Source organism: Brienomyrus brachyistius, chromosome 3 (assembly GCF_023856365.1).
Source record: "Brienomyrus brachyistius isolate T26 chromosome 3, BBRACH_0.4, whole genome shotgun sequence".
In the NCBI taxonomy this organism is placed as follows: domain Eukaryota; kingdom Metazoa; phylum Chordata; class Actinopteri; order Osteoglossiformes; family Mormyridae; genus Brienomyrus; species Brienomyrus brachyistius.
In genome coordinates, this window is record NC_064535.1 from 17,587,716 (window position 1) to 17,606,632 (window position 18,917).

An 18,917-nucleotide genomic window follows, 5' to 3' on the forward strand; every position below is an offset into this window, starting at 1 on the left:
GCTGCAGCAGCACCCCCTAGAGGCAAGTTGGGCCAACTGTCCCACTCAAAACTTTCGGGACCATGGTCTGTTTGACTTTGGCTGGCTGACATACTCTGGCTAAATGGAATAGAACTTTCTGGGTCCCTTTTTCCAGAGCTACTGAAATGTGTGAAATGTATGCTTTTTAGCAAAAAGCTTCAAAAGGAAAAAAATTGTGGAAAAAATCTACTTTGCAGAGAAACTTGATGGGAAGTTGCGCTGCTGCGTTGTCATGGCAGTGGCTCATGGTTACCAGGCTCATGGTTACCAGGCTCATGGTTACCAGGCTTCCTGGTGACTGTGCCTGACTTATTTTTGAGTTGGCCGCTGGCTAATGTTTCTCCAGAACGGGTCCATCCCTGGTTCACTCCGCTGTTATTACTAAGATCATTGGTAGGTGTGACCCTGGATTGTATCTCGTGATTTTCCAACTTGGTTAATTATGGCTGCTTGCCATCATATTACTGAGGCAATATTAAACATATGGATGGCTAAAGCTGCGTGGACTCCTGCCCAGTTCTGACGGTTGTCGCTGATGGGTTCAAAGGACAAAACTCTGTGGCTCAAGTGCACTTTCTCCACTTACTTGAGCTACTGCGCTTGTCAGTTACTTTATTTCCAGTGCCCCCTGGTGTTGAAATAAAATTTTTCCCACATTTCTGTTAAGTAAATCGGCAATTACTCTTACTCTTACACATTAATTGAGAACTAAATAAGTGCTTTATTCTGACATGGGACCATAACAGCCTTAATTAGGTGAGCTATCTGAGCATACATTTCAGCAGATATGTAAATTTTAAATTTCTAGTTATAAATACTGTACATCTTGAAAATAAATAGATTACGAAGTAGAGTAAGTCACTTGGTGTTCAAGGTTTGTGCCAGTTAGACAACTTCTATGTACAAGTGCTAAAGGTCATGCAAAGTGATTGGTTGCTCGCAGGCAGGTGACCTTGTGATGCTACATCTCCGTCTCTGCTAGCAGGCTGTCGCCCAGGCCGGAGGTAACCAGGACCATCTGGGAGCTGGAGTCTGGAGGGCAGAAACACCAGATGAGATGCATTCTGACTCTGCACTATGGATATGCATGGAGCATGGTGTTCCTTGTGAGCTATAGTGCATTTCACCTTCTGTCATGGGGCAACCTCCCCGGATACTTATGGGCCGATTCCACCAGAGAGCCTGAGTTTGCTAAAATAAGCAGACACGTGTCCAGAAAGGCCACTGCCATCTGAGGTCAACTACAGTTGGCTTTGGAATAGCAGGGAGGACTTAAACTGGTAGCCAAGCGGAGAAGAGTACAACTGGCAGGCCATCAACGGGAAGCCTTATGAGGATGAAGAAGGGAAGGAAGACCTTAGGAATGTCTACTACCTTCTGATGACACCAACCCCCAGCCACTGCAGAAAGCGAGTGAGCTTGAGGAGACCCTAGATGCACTAATATTCTTGCTCTCTAATGAAATCCTTGATGAGGACTAGCAAAAAGATCCATGCACAGCCACAATCAATGCAGGTACCTGAGCTGTGTGATGCTAATACCCACCAGTAGGGGGCATTACTGGATTACAATTGGTTGCCGAATGGTGCGACTACAGAACTGAACTGCAGGGTTCCTTACTGCTGTGTGGGAGCCAGGTGGTCTTCTCCCTGGAAATTCCACCTACTCCCCGTGCCTCCCCTTCCTTGTCGTCGTCCTCCTCGCCCTCCGACAGCAGATCTGAGATCTGCTGCTGCAGCTCGGGGCTGATGGCGTTCTCAGCCAGCACTAGCACCCGCAGACAGGTGGGGTAGTTCTCCACCATGTCCAGGAAGATCTACAGAGGCACCGGGGCAACATCTGCAAGTTATCCATCCATCCATTTTCCAAACTGCTTATCCTACTGGCTCGCGGGGGGTCCGGAGCCTATCCGAGTTCCAGCTGACAGTCTCACCAGAGGCCGTGAGCATTTTAGTTGTGTGCAGCCAAAAGATCTCTTAAAAGTCTGGTGCTATATGATTTTTCTTACTGCACATATATCTTCTGTTTGTTCTCTTCTTGTTTTATGCATCTACTTTTTTTCCGGACATTATTAAGGGGGCAGCGTGTGGCTTAGTGGGCTAAGCCTGTGTCCTTGTAATCAGAAGGTTGTAGGTTCAAACCCAGCCTCAGCACATCTGCGGGTCCTTGAGCAAGACCCTTAACCCTCAGCTCCCTGGGCGCCACTACAGGTGGCAGCCCTTCACGGTCAACTTACTACACAAAGAGCAAGTTGAGGGAGGCGTAAAGATAATTTCCCTACATGGAAAATTGATAAAGTATCAATTATTATTATTGTGCTTTTAAACTTATTTGTGCTATGGTTGCTCATCCACATTGTGTTCTGTTTTGAACTTTGCTTTGTTCTGCACTATATGTTTGTTTTTGAGAACTTTACATGCCTCGCAGCGGAAAACTTCCCCAGGATCAATATTTCTTGTATTACTCAGAGCTGAGTAGGTTCTAAATCCAGGTGATCAGCATAAATATATTCCCACTCTTTAAGAAACACAGTGAACCAGAAACTCATTAAAGAAGCACCCAGTTCCCACTGCAAATCACTATGTTTTTACAGGAAATGAGATTGAGATCGGGGGTCAGTCTTGACAAGAGGCACCCTGGCATAGTTAAAGTGTGCTTGGATCAGAGAGAGAGTTGTGTTTGACTTTGATGCAGTCGTCTTGAGCTCCCTTCTGCTCCCAGCTGTTCCCTCTCATTTATGCTTACATGAGATACCTCCTGCGGGAAAAGCTAATCACCTCCCTAATTGGGTTGTCAGGAAACACATTCAGTTCCTTATTTACCTAGATGGTGAGTTAAGGGGACATGCTGCCACCTTGTGGTTGGTAATAAGATGTACATCATTCTGGGCCTATTATGCTCAGTTACTTCACAACGATTTGTTTTTCTATTCAAATAACTGTACAGATGGATATTTTGTTAAAAGTATATGGGTTAAATGCCTCACTAACAGGTTCCTCTGACAGTCTTTCATGTGATGCAAACCCACAGTCCATGTCCCTAAACACCTCTCCATCGCTTTATTTGCGTAGGCTGGCATACACAAATGTATATAATTCTCCCAGCAGACTTAACAGTCTGCCTGCCATCTAATTTCATGGCATGTCACAGCACCAGTGCTCTCCTTTATATGAAATGCACTAGAGCACTATGGGTACACAGTCACAATTTAAGTAATGTTTTTGCCTTTTAAGAGGTAGGACTGAACAAATTCATCCATTTTCCGGGGGCATTAGGATCCAGAGCCTATCCCAGAAGTTATGAGTGCAAGGCAAGGAATATCCTAGGACAGGGGACCAGCCCATCGCAGGGTGCACACACAGCATTCACACCTACGGACAACCTGGCAATTCCAGTTGACCTCTGCATGTTTTTGGACTGTGGGGAGAAACCAAATTATCTGGAGAACACCCCATGACAACGGAGAGAACATGCAAACGCCACACACGGAACCCAGGCAGGGACTGGAACCCGGATACCAGTGGTGTGAGGCAACAGCGTTAACCACTGCGCCACCATGGCACCCATAACAAAATCACATTGTCCTTTATAAATGTTTTTAATTAAGCATTATTTATTATTGTTGGGCACCATGACAGTAAAGTGTGAAATAAACATTCTGCTGATTATTCGCAAGACTGACCTGCGCAGACTGGTTCGTTAGACTGGTTCCCTCCAAGTCCAGCACCTCCAGGGTCCTGCTGGATGCCACAGCCACCGCCAGCATCCCCGCGATCTGGTCTCCTGTCAACCAAGCAAATACAAAGGAACTCGCTGAAACGGTAGCACATGATAACACGAATGAGCCTTTCGGTCAATAAGCCAAGAGACCTTTTTTTTCCCTTCGGGTGGGCAAGGTGGCCAAACATAATGCAGATCCGCATCTGGGATCAGACCCGGACACTGATTCGCAGACATAGTGCTGGATAAGGTGGCTATTTCTTCAGTTAACGTGACAGGTTCACAACCATATCATTCATTTATGTATCACCACACTTCCCCATAAGATATTATAAAGGTGCTTTTCTCCAATTTAAACAGTATCGAATTACAGTTTGGTGCCCAAGCACTTCGTTTTTGGTGATTTGGTTCTTACCCAGGGGATTGTAGTCCAGGTTCAGGACCCGGAGCTGCGAGCTGTGGGCCACGGCGATGGCCAGCCTCGCCCAGCCTTTGCCTGTGATAGCTGGGTTTGCGCTGAGAGTCAGCTCCCTCAGACCTGGGGAGAGGTCAGAGGCCATCATGCTTTTCCTAGGAAGGCTATCTGAGTATCTCCACCTACCTGTAATATACAACACGTACCCAAGTATGATCCTAGAGACAAATGAACTATAAATCTTGTTTCGGTATCAGAATCTAAGTAAACTTCTCATAGTACAAGCAAACAACCCTACCAAGAGAAGCATGCAGTGGGCTGTGCAGTGTCTTGTGCATTTTCCTGCCTTGGGTGAGCTTGTGCTTCCCATTATGTGTGATGTGCTTCCCAAGTGATGACAAAATCAGTGTTGTGTTCTCTTTCTGTTTTAAAATTGAATTTTCTTTCAGAGATGAAGTAGTACAAAGTAGTGACCCATCCGCAGTACCACCCAAGTGCAAAGAGTCACTTGGGGTTTATTGAATCACGATGGCGGCATTCATTGTTGTGCTCAAAAGTAAGACTAACTTGAAGGCGAATGTTTGTGTCAGTATGTCATTCAAGGCAAAACACATGACCCTGTGACAGAATGCGAAAAACAGGTAAGAGACTTGGGATTCCTGCCTGTTTTGGCCTGGTGGTGTACAGAGGGGTGCAGAGCTGCACTCACCCTGACATCTGATGAGTAAAATACAGCCCACATTGATGATGCACAGATCAGATCTGGGGTCTGGTTGGTGGGTAGGTGCTACTTTATATAAGAGGGACAGCACATCTGTTTTCACAGCTCTGATATATATTTTACAAGTATGACTTGCCTTTTTAAAATAGGATTGCAAGAAAAAAATGTCTGCATGTTGTCATAAAATGTCTACTACTGGTACATTTGCAAAAATACAAAATTTACAGCTGAAAAAGTAAAAATTATTACTCATTGTAATCTAGTCAGAAAATTAGGGTCCCATAATAGCATGCTGTGTCTCAACATAAGTGCCTGTGTATTTTTAGTGAAGAGAAGGAGGGAGATGTCCTGTGAGAGTAATTCCCGTGGGGAACTGATTAGTCACCATCTCTTTGAAGATTGAGACCAGTCTCCTTCAAACCTTCTGTCTTGCTGCAGCTTTGCGTTCTACGTTTTTCTCTGTCATTGTTTCCCCGCAACTTGATGAACGGTTCTTATCTCGCCGTACTGTGTTCTGAGGGCGATCCTATACGCATACACGTTATATACTGTATCTTACTGGGTAAAAGGGGGGGCTGCAGATTACCTGATTTCGCCCCGTCGGGAGGGAGCATGCCGCAGATGAGCTGCACGGCTTCGTCGCCCAGCATGCAGTCCCCCAGGTCCAAAGACACCAGCGACGGGTGCGTCGACAGAGCCGAGTTTAGGGCGACCAGCCCGGCGTCCAGCAGCGGGCTGCCGTGCAGGCTGTTGGCGAAGTGACAGCGGAGGCATTTTGGTTACATTAATCACTCATTTATACCACGAGATAGTAATGGACCAGTACTTAATTTTCTCTGGAGTAGTCCGGCTAGTAAACTTGGGACAACAGAGACACGCAAACGTCGTTTTGCCCGGCGCTGAAATTGCAAGCAATGTATAATTATACTAATTATATCTTACATGCCAGGAAAACATGTGGTTATAGAATTTTAAGTCATTTGCGGCTTTTATGAACTATATGCAATGACTGACAAACCCCAGTGTGCTCTAATCTTACATGGAACGACACTATCCTGACAAACTTTAAAGTCGTTTATTATTATTACTATTAGTAGTGGGAGGAGGAGGAGGAAGCAGCAGTAGTATTGTTATTAGATTTTGAAATAGTCTGGATTGTTCCCCAGAAGCTGCTGTCCTGACTTTTTAAAGTTGCAGATGACCGCATAAATGCAGTATTTCTATAGGATGCAGGATCAGGTTACTGCCAACGATGCAGCGCAGCGTCTTGATGTACATGCACGCTGAATGGATCGTTTATTGTAACAATTTTATTATTATTGTTAATACTACTACTACTACTACTAATAATAATAATAATAATAACAATAATAATAATAATAATAATAGTTCATTGTACTTACAACAAAGTCTGAACGGATCGGTTGGTCTTGAGGGCATCGGCCAGCTGCTTCACCCGACCGATGCTAGACACCACGCCGAGGTTGAGGTTGAGCTGTGCCAAGGAGTGAGAGTCTGCGACCCCGCGGCAGACCCGTCCGAAGTCGCGGTCCGAAAGCTGGCAGCCCCGCACCGACAGCAGCCTTACGCTGTTCTCTTTCAGGCTGTCGCAGATATCCTTAATTTCAGCCCCCGAGAGCGCCTCTCCGGTTATCTGAATGGAGCCGGGTAGCATTTCGTGTGAAGGTGGCTAACCCTTCATTAAAAAATGGAGACGGGCTTAAGAGAGAAATGGGAGAGGTATGGAAACCGATCGTATGTATCAAAAAGTGGTCAAAAGGTACCGCCGAGCCAACACGAGATGGGGAAACCTGCGATTATCCGCCCAGCTAAAATAGCAGGTCACACGAGTTTTATTATACAGTGTTATAGCGGGCGAATGTGTGTTTCCCGCCTCCCTTCTTGTTTCCGACGGACTATCGATCTGTTGGATGCTGAAACGCTTAGCGTGAGTAAACCGGCTGCATTCATCGTTTTAAGACGCAGATCGATCCATTCGCGGGTATCTTTGTGGCTCCTGTATAAAATAATCGGGAAGACGCCGCTAGGTCGGGTTGAGCCGCGCACTGACTTGTCCGCCTCGCTGAATTATTAATAAACGTGTGATGCAGTTTATGCTATGCGGGGGGCTTGCTAGCGCCGCTGCGGGTATAAGGGGACGATGCGCGCGTCTCCCTCCGTCTGTCCAGCCCGGTTCACATGCGAGTCATGCTCCACGCGCCGGCCTTCAAAGCGAGGACGCTCGCGGTTTGTTTGCATCCGCTGCAGGTGTCGGTTACTATGGACACCCCATCTCAATGTCAACCCTCCCAAAACGCGAGATAACGATATATGTCACCTCTCGTGGTAAATTGAGCTTTCCGTCTCACGAATAAAAAGGGCTTTCGCCGTTCTGCAGGGAGAGCACTATTTCATTTCACGTCAGTAGTGAAATGCATCCTACCCATTTGTCTGGAGGTGCCGCAAACCGCTAGGAGACACGGTGCCGGGCTCTAAGTGAGCTTCTAAGGAAGAACGGGGAACGGTGGCTGGCAGGACAAGAGGCAGCTATCGGGTGCGATTAGTCACGCCTGGCCTTACGTACATTCTTTAAGTGATTATTTACAGGGCACCCCATACCTTTAAAATGCCTGTCGCCGTTCCCTCAGTTTAATTACATAAACGGAGTTTTACCTGTATCCGTTAGAGTTCACAGCAAAATATGCGTAAGTACAGTATGAACAGTTCAATAAGACCTGTATCGACTGGCTGAGTTTCAGGGTCGGAGACATTGGCACACAATAATCCAATTAATAATAAATCCCAATAGGCTTTCACAATGGGGACTCTGACTCTGCGGGGGGCGACGCGTCAGGTTGAGAGGTGTAAGGGGAGCCCGAAGCCCATCTTGTCAGTGTCTTTTTACCTATTGTACGGAAGGAACCGACCTCTTCCCGACCCCGGCTAGTGGGTGCGCTTAAATGTTGACTTGAGGTCCGATATATGAAAAGCAAAACCTGTCGGTAACAAGGGTCGATAGCATAATGAAAATGTCACCTCTTAATTATGGCTTCTTCTGTGTCCCACACTGCACAAAATTAAGACACATCCGGGTAGCTTGCATGCATGTAGTGAGGTCTCTGTGCAAATAGACCCCGGTTATTGTTCTCAGTCAAAGCATGGTCCGGGTTTTTATTTTGAAACTACATATAACACGGAGGTGAGTGCACGGTGGTTACCACGTATGGTCCATTAAGAATGGAAAATCGATTTAATGAAATAAAAACTAGTGCCAAAATTATATGTATATTAAAGGTATCAGCTCCTGGGAAAACACGAAAAAAGTGTCTTGTAAGTGTATATCTGTAATCTAACGAGCTTCGTTCGAACCAGGGGCATCAAGCATTTTGAATGGGGGGGGACACACTAGCATACAACTAATATTTTATGTTAAATCTGGGGGGATACAAACAAATAATTAGGAAATTGGGAACGCCCATGGTCGAACCTTTAACAGGTTATACTACATCAGAAATGTATCTTTAACATTTTAAAATGAGGACATTCGTTTCCAAGTAATACAGTGAGGGGGTAAGAAAAGAAACCGGGGACTGAGTTCAGTAGACTTTATTTCTATGTACACCATCTCTCTCTCACACACACACACACATATACATACATACACACACGCGCACACATGTACACATACAAAAAAAGAATGAGCATGGAATCAGTCATGCACCCCCCCCCCAAATCTGCTGTGTAGAAACCAAAACCGAGAAGCAAAAGATTTTCATGGAAACTCAAAATTTAAGCTTGACCTGCCATGAAATTTGTACTGTGGAAAGTAAATAATCGATTCCTAAATTGTCTCTGGCTTTAACGAAGCGGCTGTAACATCTGTTCTTCATTGCATCTTACCATTGTTCCCCATTAACACAAGAAAACTACAAGTAAAAGTTTGACAAGCCAGAGGTCATGCCCAAAGTCTCCCAGAAAGTGCTTAGTCAGAGTCTTCCCTCCGTCTGACAGAAATCTACTTTATTTTAACAAAAGCTTTCCCCATTGGGCACAGAATGGACAGATGGGTTCCAGGCCAGCTGTGAGCCGTCATAATGAGCATGTTTATGCACAGTCATGTTAGTGTTTACACTTCATGTCCAAGACAGGATGGGTAATAATGGAGCTCACCACGAGTTAACAGGAACCCATCCTACGAAGTCACCAGAGTGTGCTTTCAAGACACAGAAGAAGCATTGCTTCACAGAATGACCACTGTGACAGCCAGGGTCTCAGGGTGTGTACGTCAACTCATATTCCTCTGGCATTAAAAAACAGAGATTACAGCGTAGGGAGTGGCAGTCTTTGCCAGGTCACGCCGTCACTGTGCCTGCAGGGCAATCCCTAGGGATTTGATCGTGTTGTTCGCCAGGTGGGATGCCACATCAGGCAGATCTCTAGCGACCCTCTGAATGGGGGGGACATTGGGTCCTTCCAGGGTGTCCAGGATACCTTGGTGACAAAAGCAGAAAACATGGATTGTGCCTTTAGTGAAGCACCTTCAGTTAACAAAATCGAGACAATCAAGCTGCCCTAATGTGATTACTAAAAAAAAATAGCCCCAAGATACTTTAACAATTAGCACAATCTTAAATTAGATTTGGGGTCTTGAATTTAATTACTTAAGGTCTGCAGTCCGCTCTGCTTCAACTCATACTGGAAACACTGTAGGACTCAATAACCTTGATGTTACAAGGTTGCTAGTTAAATCCTTGTTGTTGGGGCAGGAAGTCTCCGTACCTTCGACAATTTTGTGGTAGGTGAAATGCAGGTATAGCAGGAAGAGCATATGCAGAGTAGCCAAAGTCCCGCAGAGGATGAGACGCGGCGTCTGGCCCACGGTGCGAGAGATCAGAACACCCACCTGTGAGGAGGGAAGTCAGTACAAAGGACCATAGGGGCTTGGCGAATCACGGCCTTGTGTGCCTCCTTACCATCCGAAGAGTTGAGACCCCGCCAACCACCAGCCACAGCACGTAAAAGAGCCAGTGAAAGTGGACGTTGTACGTGACGAACAGGACCACACAGTGACCAAACAGGCCGTAACCCTGTGAGACAGGGGGGGTGAAATGTGGCATAACCTTCTGGCTTCTTATTTCACGGGTTTGATGATGATCATGGCGGCTATATACATACCAGCAGGGACAGCATTTGCAGCATGGTGATCTGGGCATTGCACAGGTAGGCAAGGAAGAAGATGAAGGAGGAGACGCCCAGCCAATAGCCGAAGCAGGTGCCGATGGCTGTGCCCATCAGTGTGCCCTCTCTCTGGGGGAGGAGCACAGGTTAGGTAGGGTGGTGGAAATAGTAATGGATGCAGTCTCCAGAGCATCTGATGGGGGGAGATCGATCCAGTTGGGTCGGTCTAACCGCCTTACGGAATCGGCCGCTTACGATCACAGTCCCAGACGTCTTCATGCCATGCAGCAGGATAGCCACCAGCGTGAAGACCAGCATCATGGGTCCATAGAGCTCCCCCGCTACCTTCTGTGGGTAGACACATGGCAAAGTGCATACATCAGCTCGCCACCAGGCAGTGTGACCCAGAGGGAAGGCAGACACGTCTGCCAATACCATAGCTCTGCCATAGCCAACATGGCTGCCCACCTGAGGGAAGCTGATCATCCTGACAGGAATCATGGACTCAATCAACCTGAGGAGGGAGAGGAAACAGGAACGTAAGGAACAGGGCAGAACACCAAAAAAGCTGGAAGCAGGACAGGAAATCTCAGCCACAAGAGTCACTAAGCCAACAGAAGCCGGTCCCACATGCGCACCTGTTCCTCACTTGGATGGGCTCCACGTCAAAGTAGGGTCTGAGGATGTCGATGTTTGCATAGAGGTTGAAGGCCTTTGACGCCTGCCTCTTTCCCGCCTGCCACACCTGAGGGCATGAATGTGAGATGCATTAAAATTTAATAAAAATTAAAACTCATTCAAATTTTTCTCAATAACAACTAAAGGTCTAACTGTGTCAGAATATTCATTAGCTTATCAATAATGGCAAATAGGGTAAAGGTACCAGTTATTTTTCCATTAATAACTTTGGATAAACACCAACATCTAGCCTCTCTTAATTCTGAATTGCAGATACAACATCTCCATCTATTGTGGATATGATAGATCTGAAGTTTAGTTTCTCTTTACTTGCACTCATGCATTTTCATTCCTGACTCAGTGCAGTGGCAGTATTTTTGTTTGCCAGAAATGCTTCTCATAATAACAGATGCTAGAACATCAGAGATCTGAATATTAGAGTATTTCCATAGAGTCCTTCATTTTGCTTGGTGACATACATAATTCCACCAAAAAGAGAACTAGGTCTGCCACTCGTCCAGGATTTTCCAGGACCACCCTGCATTTTGGTCATTTGTCCTGGAAAAAACTAATTTCATTCCAGGACACAGAATGTCACAGAATCTGAGCCTTTTGAATACGTGCATTAACAACACTCATATTCAGCCAGAGCTATAGTTGATTAATAGAAATACTGTCTTTTTATCCAATGAAATACATTCAAATAATGTGTACCGTTTCTTTAGCCAATCAATCAATTTCATAAGAAAGCACACCACAGATGAGCTGCATAGTCGGTGATGATTGTGGCATCATAAACTGTTGCCATTTTCAAAGATAAGCTTGGCAAAAATAAACTTGAAAATGGATGGTGAAATAGACAAGGAGGATCTATTACAGATATTGAAACACATATCAATTGCAATTTCTGTGCATTTAGTACAGGAACTCCAGCCAGTCAAGGTCTGCAGCGAGAACTTCCAGTGTGCACAGAAATCAAAGGCATTACAAAAAATGCTTAAGTTAATTTAATAAACATAATCTTAAATAAATCTGCACATGGGAAACATCATATATACATAACATGTAGTTCTTAAGGCTTAAGGTGCTGATATCATACATACCATAGCAAATTGTGACATGCTACTTTTATATCTCTCGTTTATTTGTATATAGTCTCATTATGGTGGGGAATATAACATAAAAAATACTTACTACAATACTTAAAACAATTTTGATATGTAATAGTTTGTAATGTTTTGTTACTCAATGTTTTGTTAGTGTCAAGGCTTGTATTTAACGAAAAAAGAATGTTTGTGGAATTTGCTAACTACTGCAGTGCATGAAGGGTTCAATATTTTGAGGCTACTTAAATTTAACCAACTGAAACTGCTTCAGTTGTAGGCAAGCCCTAAGTGTGAATAAGGAAAGGGGGCATGGTCCATCTTGTAAAAATATATTGTATATTTTAAAACTATTATTTTATGTAAAAACTGAAGGTGTAAGGTGTGGGGTGATAACTAATGGAATAAGCTATTACATGACAGAGTAAATAATCAATTATCTATGCACTGAAAAATATTGGAGATACACTTGACACATGATTATAATTTCCCTATCAAACAGACCTAAACAAACTTTTGGAATGGTGTCGTTATGTGTAATATATTTGATCAATGCCAGGAACTTTACAGGACTGAGGTGACAAGCCTAAACCAAGCACTGTCAAAGAAGATAGATAAGTGATCAGGCAGAGCTAGATCCCCAACATCAGCAGTAGGAGTACCGAGAATCTTACAAATAACCCATGTAATCCGTTTCTCCTCCACGGAGGCTCACCTCGTCTGCCACCTGGCGCCCCAACTGCCCCTTGAAACCCTTCATCCCCAGGAACTCCCCGTCATCCCCGGTATCTTCCTCGGTGGCGGCCGCCTCTTCTGTAACCTCCTCTTCCTCCTTCATGCGCTGATGCATCTCGCCCATATCCTCGAAGCTGGAGCCGGACGTATCGTCCATGTTCTCCATGTCAATCACAGCTGAACCGCTGCCCTAAGGAACCAAGAGACCCGGTTACACGACATTTTACAACGCACAACCATATCCGGGCCCGCTGAAACAGCAGCTCCCTGATCAGCGGAATTATTTTCGGCTCCATCTGCTGCCGCCCGATCCAGCTAAATAGACGTTGAACCTATGCTCATTATCTAATGTAACATTACAATATGCACAGTGGGGATCCACGGTTTGGGGATATTTGTCCGGAAGTCGGTATGACCTGAGAAAGACAAAGGGCTTTAAAAACACATCTGGTCGAGCGAATAATGTCTGGACCCTATTAAAAGGTAAAAGTAGGTGAGGAATCGCGGCGGCGGAAGAGTGGTAGCGAGGCTGCCAGGTTTGTTTACAGGGGCTCCTACCTGGATCAGGTTGTCATCAAAACCGCCCCATGGTTCCGCGTTAGTGTTTTTGTTTCCATCGGACGCAGATATCATCTCTCAAGTAAGGCGGCAGTTCAAGTACGATAAAGGACGTAAATCCACTTTAGGCCCAGTATTCGAGCAAGTCGTTAGCGATCTATTTGACTTGCACTACGTGGTAAATCCGTTCGTACCGTGCCCAGATGACACCCTGAGTTCGAGTTAGTTAGCGTTAGCGACGGGGCTCCGCGACTGTGAGACGTGGAATCCGGAAAACTATCGCGAGATCGAGTCATGTCCGCGAACATCATTGGTTTTGTAGATTGCGTCACCAGTTCCCTTTTGCTACCCGGGCTGTCGCTCTGTACAAAAATGGCCTGTACTCAAAGAAAAGCCTATCGACGATGTTTTTAATATCAACTGTTCTATTGAGGATTATGTGAAGGATACCCAATGTAGTATTACTTGGACAAAGATTCCCAATGATTGCTCTTTTTTTGGGGGGGGAGGGGGCTGTAATGTATTTTTAGGTTACACACTCTTGTAATGAGTATAATGTGTAAAAAGAAAAAAAATGTCATCTAGTCTTAACAAGCAACAAATATTCAATGTGTTCTGGAAGCTTTACTATTAAAGGTCTAGACCATGGGTGTTGTTATGTCCAATCACTCAGGGTTAAAGCCCAGAGAATTTTAGCCCCAATGCCAATCTTCCTTTGAAAAAAAAGTCAAGCCCCACGCGTAAACTTGACTTAGCCCCTGATCTTTTCAGCAGCTAGAAATCCCCTAGTGTGGACAATTTTTCCGGCTAAATTAAATATATGGTCAAATGTATTGGGACACCTGGCCATTACACCTACAGAAACTTTTATGACATCCCATTCTAAGTGCACAAGCATCGGTAGGGAACTGGTCCAACCTTTGCAGATATACCAGTGGCCACTCTTGTGGTAAGGGTTTACGTAAGATTTGAGTGTATCTGTGGGAAATTTTGCCCATTTGTCCAGAAAAGCATTTATGGTGTTGGACGTGAAGGCCTGGCTCACAATCTCTGTTCTAGTACTGAGGTTAATGCCAGAGGAAGTTGATTTTTCAGTACAGGGTAGTGCTGCAATATACAGAACGGGTGGCAACTTTACCCCGAGTGCTCAGCGGCCCACTGGTATACAGGTGTCAGGAAATACACATAGAATACATGTCTTTAGAGAATCTACCTATCAACCTGTTGCTCAATTACTACAACCATAATCTGGAATCTTAAAATGATTTTCTTTAACTTATGTGGGCTATCCACACATTATCAGGGCTGCCAGCTTTGTACACTGCAGTGAGATTTTCAACGCGAGACAGACGAGTCTGCACACACATGCACATTATTTACATATGCGTAACTGTTTTATTAACTTGTAAATAGTCTGTAGGGTTTACAAACTACCCCAACGATTTTGATGAAGCCAATTTTAGGTGTATAATGGAATAATATACATATGCTGTAAAATTTCTTCCGTGATGTCGAGAGTGTCACACAAGATCCGTAATTCGCCAGCCTTGTATCATCCACGCTCAAATCGTGTCAAGTTGTAGTGTCCGGACACACGTGCATCGACACGTGAGCATTACGTCACACCGGCGATGCAGAAAGATGGCGGCGCCTATGAGCAACGTGGAAGAGCTACGAAATAGAGTCATTTTGAACGAATTTGGCGTTAGAAATGTAAGCCCTGCGTGCTAGCCGATGTAGAAATGTTTCACATTGTAAAAAATGTCAAGCTTAACTTTTATTTAAGTTTGGATTTTTTATCGCGAGTGCTTGGAAATAGTGATTCGAGAGTGATCGAGCTTCTTAAATTGTATTCACTTTTAAAGAGTTAGTGTCATCAGAGTGCTCTTCATCGTATCGTAGGAACGGGATGCTGTATTTGATACTCCCCGGACGTCGACCATTTGGGAGGATGGTCGCACCAGTGTAAAGTACACATCACATGTATACATTTAGTAGACGCTTTTGTCAAAAGCGACGTAGAACGCAGACATTGCATTTTGTTTGCGGGCGGACCTTTATTCCTCTATTTTGTATATTACTCTTCGTTCAGCTTTGTTCGTTTAGTCTATATGCGCTTATCTGCAGGATAGTGCCGACACTTGCAGGGACAGGTGTTCGATCGGTAAAATTTGCCAACCTCGGTTAAACTTTCATATTAGTCAGTGATAAAAAAGGGACACCTGGGGCCTGTACTACGAATCGGGGTTCCTGGCTTTTCGGGGTAAGTTGTTGGATTTATGGTAGTCTGGGCAAAATATAAGCGAATGAATATGAAGTCCATTTAAATTGTGGTACCTTAAATCTGACAACTTACCTTGATAAACTTCGTAGTACAGGCCACTGGAACCTCAAATTATGATTTCTGTTTCGTTCAAAAAGGGGCAAGTGCTCACGCACTCCAGCTCCCCCCCCCTACCGCCCAGCTTATCTGTACCACGATGCATAATGATGCCTGTTATTTTTTCAGGTCCACACCACAGACTTCCCTGGTAATTATCCAGGTTATGTTGACTCCTGGAACCTGAAGAAGTTTCAAAAGGTAAGACAAGTAAGTGCTCAAAAGAGTTTCCGTTGAAAAGGGTTGGAAAAGAACTCAAATGTGTGTCTGTGCTTCTATACCATAGAAGTTCAGAATCGATATCATCCAGATGGACGAAAACTCTATGGAGTTTGATATGGTAGGGATAGACGCTGCCATCGCCAATGCTTTTAGACGCATATTACTGGCAGAGGTAAGAACGAAAGTTATGGGCTTATCGCAACTCTTTCAAAGCAATTGCATTTTCTTCCGTACTTCCAGATAATAACCGCAAATGTGCATTAAAGTGAAGCGTTTGCTCCTTCTCTGCTCATTTTGTCAAGGTTCCCACAATGGCTGTGGAGAAAGTATTTGTCTACAACAACACATCGATCATTCAGGATGAGATTCTGGCTCACAGACTAGGTCTGGTGCCCATTAAAACCGACCCGCGACTGTTCGAGTACCGAAATGCAGGTCAGCTTCTTTAGAGCCGTGTATTGTTTTGCTTTGTGGTCTTGTTTGCACTGCTCAGTTGCTAACTCAATCTCATTGTGCTGTTGTGTACAATGATGATAATGAATCAGATATCGAATCTAGCCCTGATTGAATTAACCTCAAATTGTTTTCCATTTGTGTGTGTCTGTATTGACGTTGATTATTTTAATCAGATGATGAAGAAGGCACAGAGATCGACACAATTCAGCTTCAGCTGAAGGTGAAATGTACCAGGAACCCGAGGGCCCCCAGGGACTCTTCTGACCCCAGAGAGCTGTATATTAACCATATGGGTATGTCGCATGACTTGAGCTGCCTGAGGTGGGGAAGTTTGTTTGTTTTTCATTTTCTGTGTCCCATTTTCATTCCTCCCCAGTGTACTCTAGAGACATTAAGTGGGTCCCTATAGGAAACCAGGCTGATGTGTTTGGGGAAGCCATCATCGCTCCAGTGCACAACGACATTCTCCTAGCACAGCTGCGGCCGGGACAGGAGCTGGACATTGTCATGCACTGTGTGAAGGGCATTGGTGAGGCTGGTGCATGCAAATAGATGAAACAGAGCTTTTTAGGTGATCAAGATGTTAAAATCGGTGGAAATGCAGTTTGCATGTTACTGTGAGGGTCATGATATATCTGAAACCCTTGTTCATTTGTTGCACATATGACCCGAGAAAAGCACATTGTAGCATCAAGAGTTTCTCTGGCATGTTTTGAAGGTAAGGACCATGCCAAGTTCTCCCCGGTTGCCACAGCCAGTTATAGGCTTCTTCCAGAGATCACCCTTACAGAGCCAGTGGAAGGGGAGAAAGCAGAGAGACTGAAATCCTGCTTTTCCCCTGGAGTCATTGAGGTGGAGAATGTCGAAGGTAGGCCTGCGCTGATGAGCTCATTCTAGTGAATTATTAGCCTGTTCTGTGATGTGTGATAATCTCACAAAGCAGTCCTCTTGTCTGCCTCCAGGTACACCAGTCGCCAGGGTGGTGAACAGCCGTTTGGACACGTGCAGCCGGGAGGTCCTCCGGCACGATGACCTGAAGAACGTGGTGAAGCTGGGAAGAGTCCGGGATCATTTTATCTGTACGTCCAGCCTCCCCATGCAAGTGCAGACACATGCAGACATGCATTACCCCTCCATGGTTCGTGATCACATGGGATGATCATTACATTGTGCCGTAGCTTGTTGTCGCATCACCTTGGGATAATGATGCAGGTTCATTTAGCGGTGATTGTCCAAAGCTATCTTCCAAATAATATGTTCAAACAAGGATGCTCAACTTTAAACGTTATAAAATTATTTCATGCCACGGTTTGGAGAAGTTGGGATGAATGTGTGTGTGTGTGTGTGTGTGTGTGTGTGTGGTATTGTATAATGACTGTATATGCAGGTGTGTATCCGTATCCCACATGGTAAACTACTCTGACCTGTTTCTAATCCATCGCGCAGTTTCAGTGGAATCCACGGGTATCCTGGCTCCGGATGTTCTGGTCTGTGAAGCTATTAATGTCCTCATGGCAAAGTGTCGGAAGTTCCTTCATGAGCTGGATGCTGCAGAGATGGAATGATGAGCAGGAGGGGCAATGGACAAGCCCCTCCCTGAAATTCTGGGGAAGTTTCTGGATGTGAAGTTCCCATGGTGACAGGTAGTGCCCCTATCGGCACAGATGGATTTTCAGTTACCTTTTTGCAAAAATTTGTTTGTTTTTGCCTTTTGCTATGGAAATAGATGTAACTGTAATTGAGAAAATGAGTTTATTTCATGGAAGAAGGACATTGTACTACATTTCTGAAGTGTGTGTATATGTACATTGGTTTATTTTGTAATAAATCTTTATAGGATCATTTTGTTGACAGTCATTTCCTGAGAAATTAAGTGGCTGTTTCATGCAGCACGTGTCTATTTTTTAAATTGATGTACTGTATCTATAGTTGTATAGTGGTGCTAAGAGATTGGCCAAGCAGGCAGACTGATAAATAGTGCCAGGAGTGATAACTGAATGTAATTCTGATATTGGTTATTGCCAAACATGGAATGCTCGCAACTTGGATATCACAGGTATCTTAAAAGTTCCATGTGCCTTTTTAAAGACCACGGGTAAAAACATACGTCTGGTTCAAAAGGCCCAGGCTGTATTCAGAATGGTTTGGTCATTTACTCACTGTTCCCTGTATATGAAAATTGAATTCTAGTCAGTGACATAGCGAAACAGTTTTGGATGGTATGATTCACGACTCACTGTACTGGTATCCTAGCAGCCTTGGACCGTTGACATTTGTGAATAGTAAAACATTATTTAAAATGTCAACTTTGTATACAAAAGTTATCTTCCTCTGCTGTTCACTTTTTTTTTTAATTTACAAATATACTCCACACCATAAAGTCCATGTATCCTAAACTTAACCTATAACAAGGGATGCTGTATATAAATGACATTTACATACAAATCATGTCAGGGATTAATCATGACAAATGAGGTAAAATGACAAAGTGCAAGGTTAGACTTATATCTGGACCCCTTTTTTAAAATATTTTCCCATTATAAGAATAAATTATATAGCAAACATATATTTCCTTCCGTAGTGCCTCATACTGAGCATATAATCAAATGAAGGGGCAGTGTGTGGCTTGGTGGTCTAAGCCTATGTGCCTGTAATCAGGAGGTCACTAGTTAAAACCCAGTCTCGGCACATTGTCTGTTTCTTGAGCAAGGCTCTTAGTTCCCTGGGCCC

At 44.4% G+C, this 18,917-nt stretch overlaps 3 protein-coding genes across 4 annotated transcripts; 1 reads left to right on the top strand and 2 right to left on the bottom strand.

Annotated features, from left to right (window-relative positions):
• Nucleotides 1-710: 710 nt before the first annotated feature.
• Nucleotides 711-7,483, bottom strand: lrrc73 (leucine rich repeat containing 73). 2 transcript variants are annotated; one of them, XM_049009795.1, is made up of 6 exons: nucleotides 6,281-7,483; nucleotides 5,464-5,624; nucleotides 4,157-4,342; nucleotides 3,704-3,804; nucleotides 1,642-1,837; nucleotides 711-1,053 (listed from the first exon to the last, which is right to left on the bottom strand). In XM_049009795.1, the coding sequence occupies exons 1-6, from the start codon at nucleotides 6,550-6,552 to the stop codon at nucleotides 983-985; spliced, it is 987 nt and encodes a 328-aa protein (XP_048865752.1). In that variant the 5' UTR covers nucleotides 6,553-7,483; the 3' UTR covers nucleotides 711-982. The 2 variants fall into 2 exon arrangements, with proteins under 2 accessions (XP_048865752.1, XP_048865753.1); XM_049009796.1 differs by having other exon boundaries at nucleotides 712-1,053; nucleotides 4,157-4,279; nucleotides 6,281-7,478.
• Nucleotides 7,484-8,468: 985 nt separating this feature from the next.
• On the bottom strand, nucleotides 8,469-13,405 carry yipf3 (Yip1 domain family, member 3). Its single transcript, XM_049008977.1, has 9 exons — nucleotides 13,130-13,405; nucleotides 12,552-12,761; nucleotides 10,694-10,800; nucleotides 10,524-10,569; nucleotides 10,311-10,403; nucleotides 10,053-10,184; nucleotides 9,851-9,964; nucleotides 9,657-9,780; nucleotides 8,469-9,368 (listed from the first exon to the last, which is right to left on the bottom strand). The coding sequence occupies exons 1-9, from the start codon at nucleotides 13,202-13,204 to the stop codon at nucleotides 9,238-9,240; spliced, it is 1,032 nt and encodes a 343-aa protein (XP_048864934.1). The 5' UTR covers nucleotides 13,205-13,405; the 3' UTR covers nucleotides 8,469-9,237.
• A 1,302-nt stretch (nucleotides 13,406-14,707) lies between these two features.
• Nucleotides 14,708-18,029, top strand: polr1c (RNA polymerase I and III subunit C). The gene is made up of 9 exons (XM_049009596.1): nucleotides 14,708-14,842; nucleotides 15,639-15,710; nucleotides 15,796-15,903; nucleotides 16,034-16,166; nucleotides 16,361-16,480; nucleotides 16,564-16,716; nucleotides 16,906-17,055; nucleotides 17,150-17,266; nucleotides 17,634-18,029. The coding sequence occupies exons 1-9, from the start codon at nucleotides 14,771-14,773 to the stop codon at nucleotides 17,750-17,752; spliced, it is 1,044 nt and encodes a 347-aa protein (XP_048865553.1). The 5' UTR covers nucleotides 14,708-14,770; the 3' UTR covers nucleotides 17,753-18,029.
• The last annotated feature ends 888 nt before the right edge of the window (nucleotides 18,030-18,917 follow it).

Coding starts and splice junctions, on each gene's coding strand:
- lrrc73 (XM_049009795.1), bottom strand. CDS start 6,552: ATGCTACCCGGCTCCATTCAGATAACCGGAGAGGCGCTCTCGGGGGCT. Junction 4,343..5,463: donor TCCCGACGGGGCGAAATCAG/GTAATCTGCAGC, acceptor TGTATATTACAG/GTAGGTGGAGATACTCAGAT. Junction 1,054..1,641: donor CACCTGGCTCCCACACAGCA/GTAAGGAACCCT, acceptor TCTGCCCTCCAG/ACTCCAGCTCCCAGATGGTC.
- yipf3 (XM_049008977.1), bottom strand. CDS start 13,204: ATGATATCTGCGTCCGATGGAAACAAAAACACTAACGCGGAACCATGG. Junction 9,965..10,052: donor TGCAAATGCTGTCCCTGCTG/GTATGTATATAG, acceptor CCTGTCTCACAG/GGTTACGGCCTGTTTGGTCA. Junction 9,781..9,850: donor GGGTCTCAACTCTTCGGATG/GTAAGGAGGCAC, acceptor CCCTCCTCACAG/GTGGGTGTTCTGATCTCTCG.
- polr1c (XM_049009596.1), top strand. CDS start 14,771: ATGGCGGCGCCTATGAGCAACGTGGAAGAGCTACGAAATAGAGTCATT. Junction 15,711..15,795: donor ACCTGAAGAAGTTTCAAAAG/GTAAGACAAGTA, acceptor TCTATACCATAG/AAGTTCAGAATCGATATCAT. Junction 16,717..16,905: donor GCACTGTGTGAAGGGCATTG/GTGAGGCTGGTG, acceptor CATGTTTTGAAG/GTAAGGACCATGCCAAGTTC.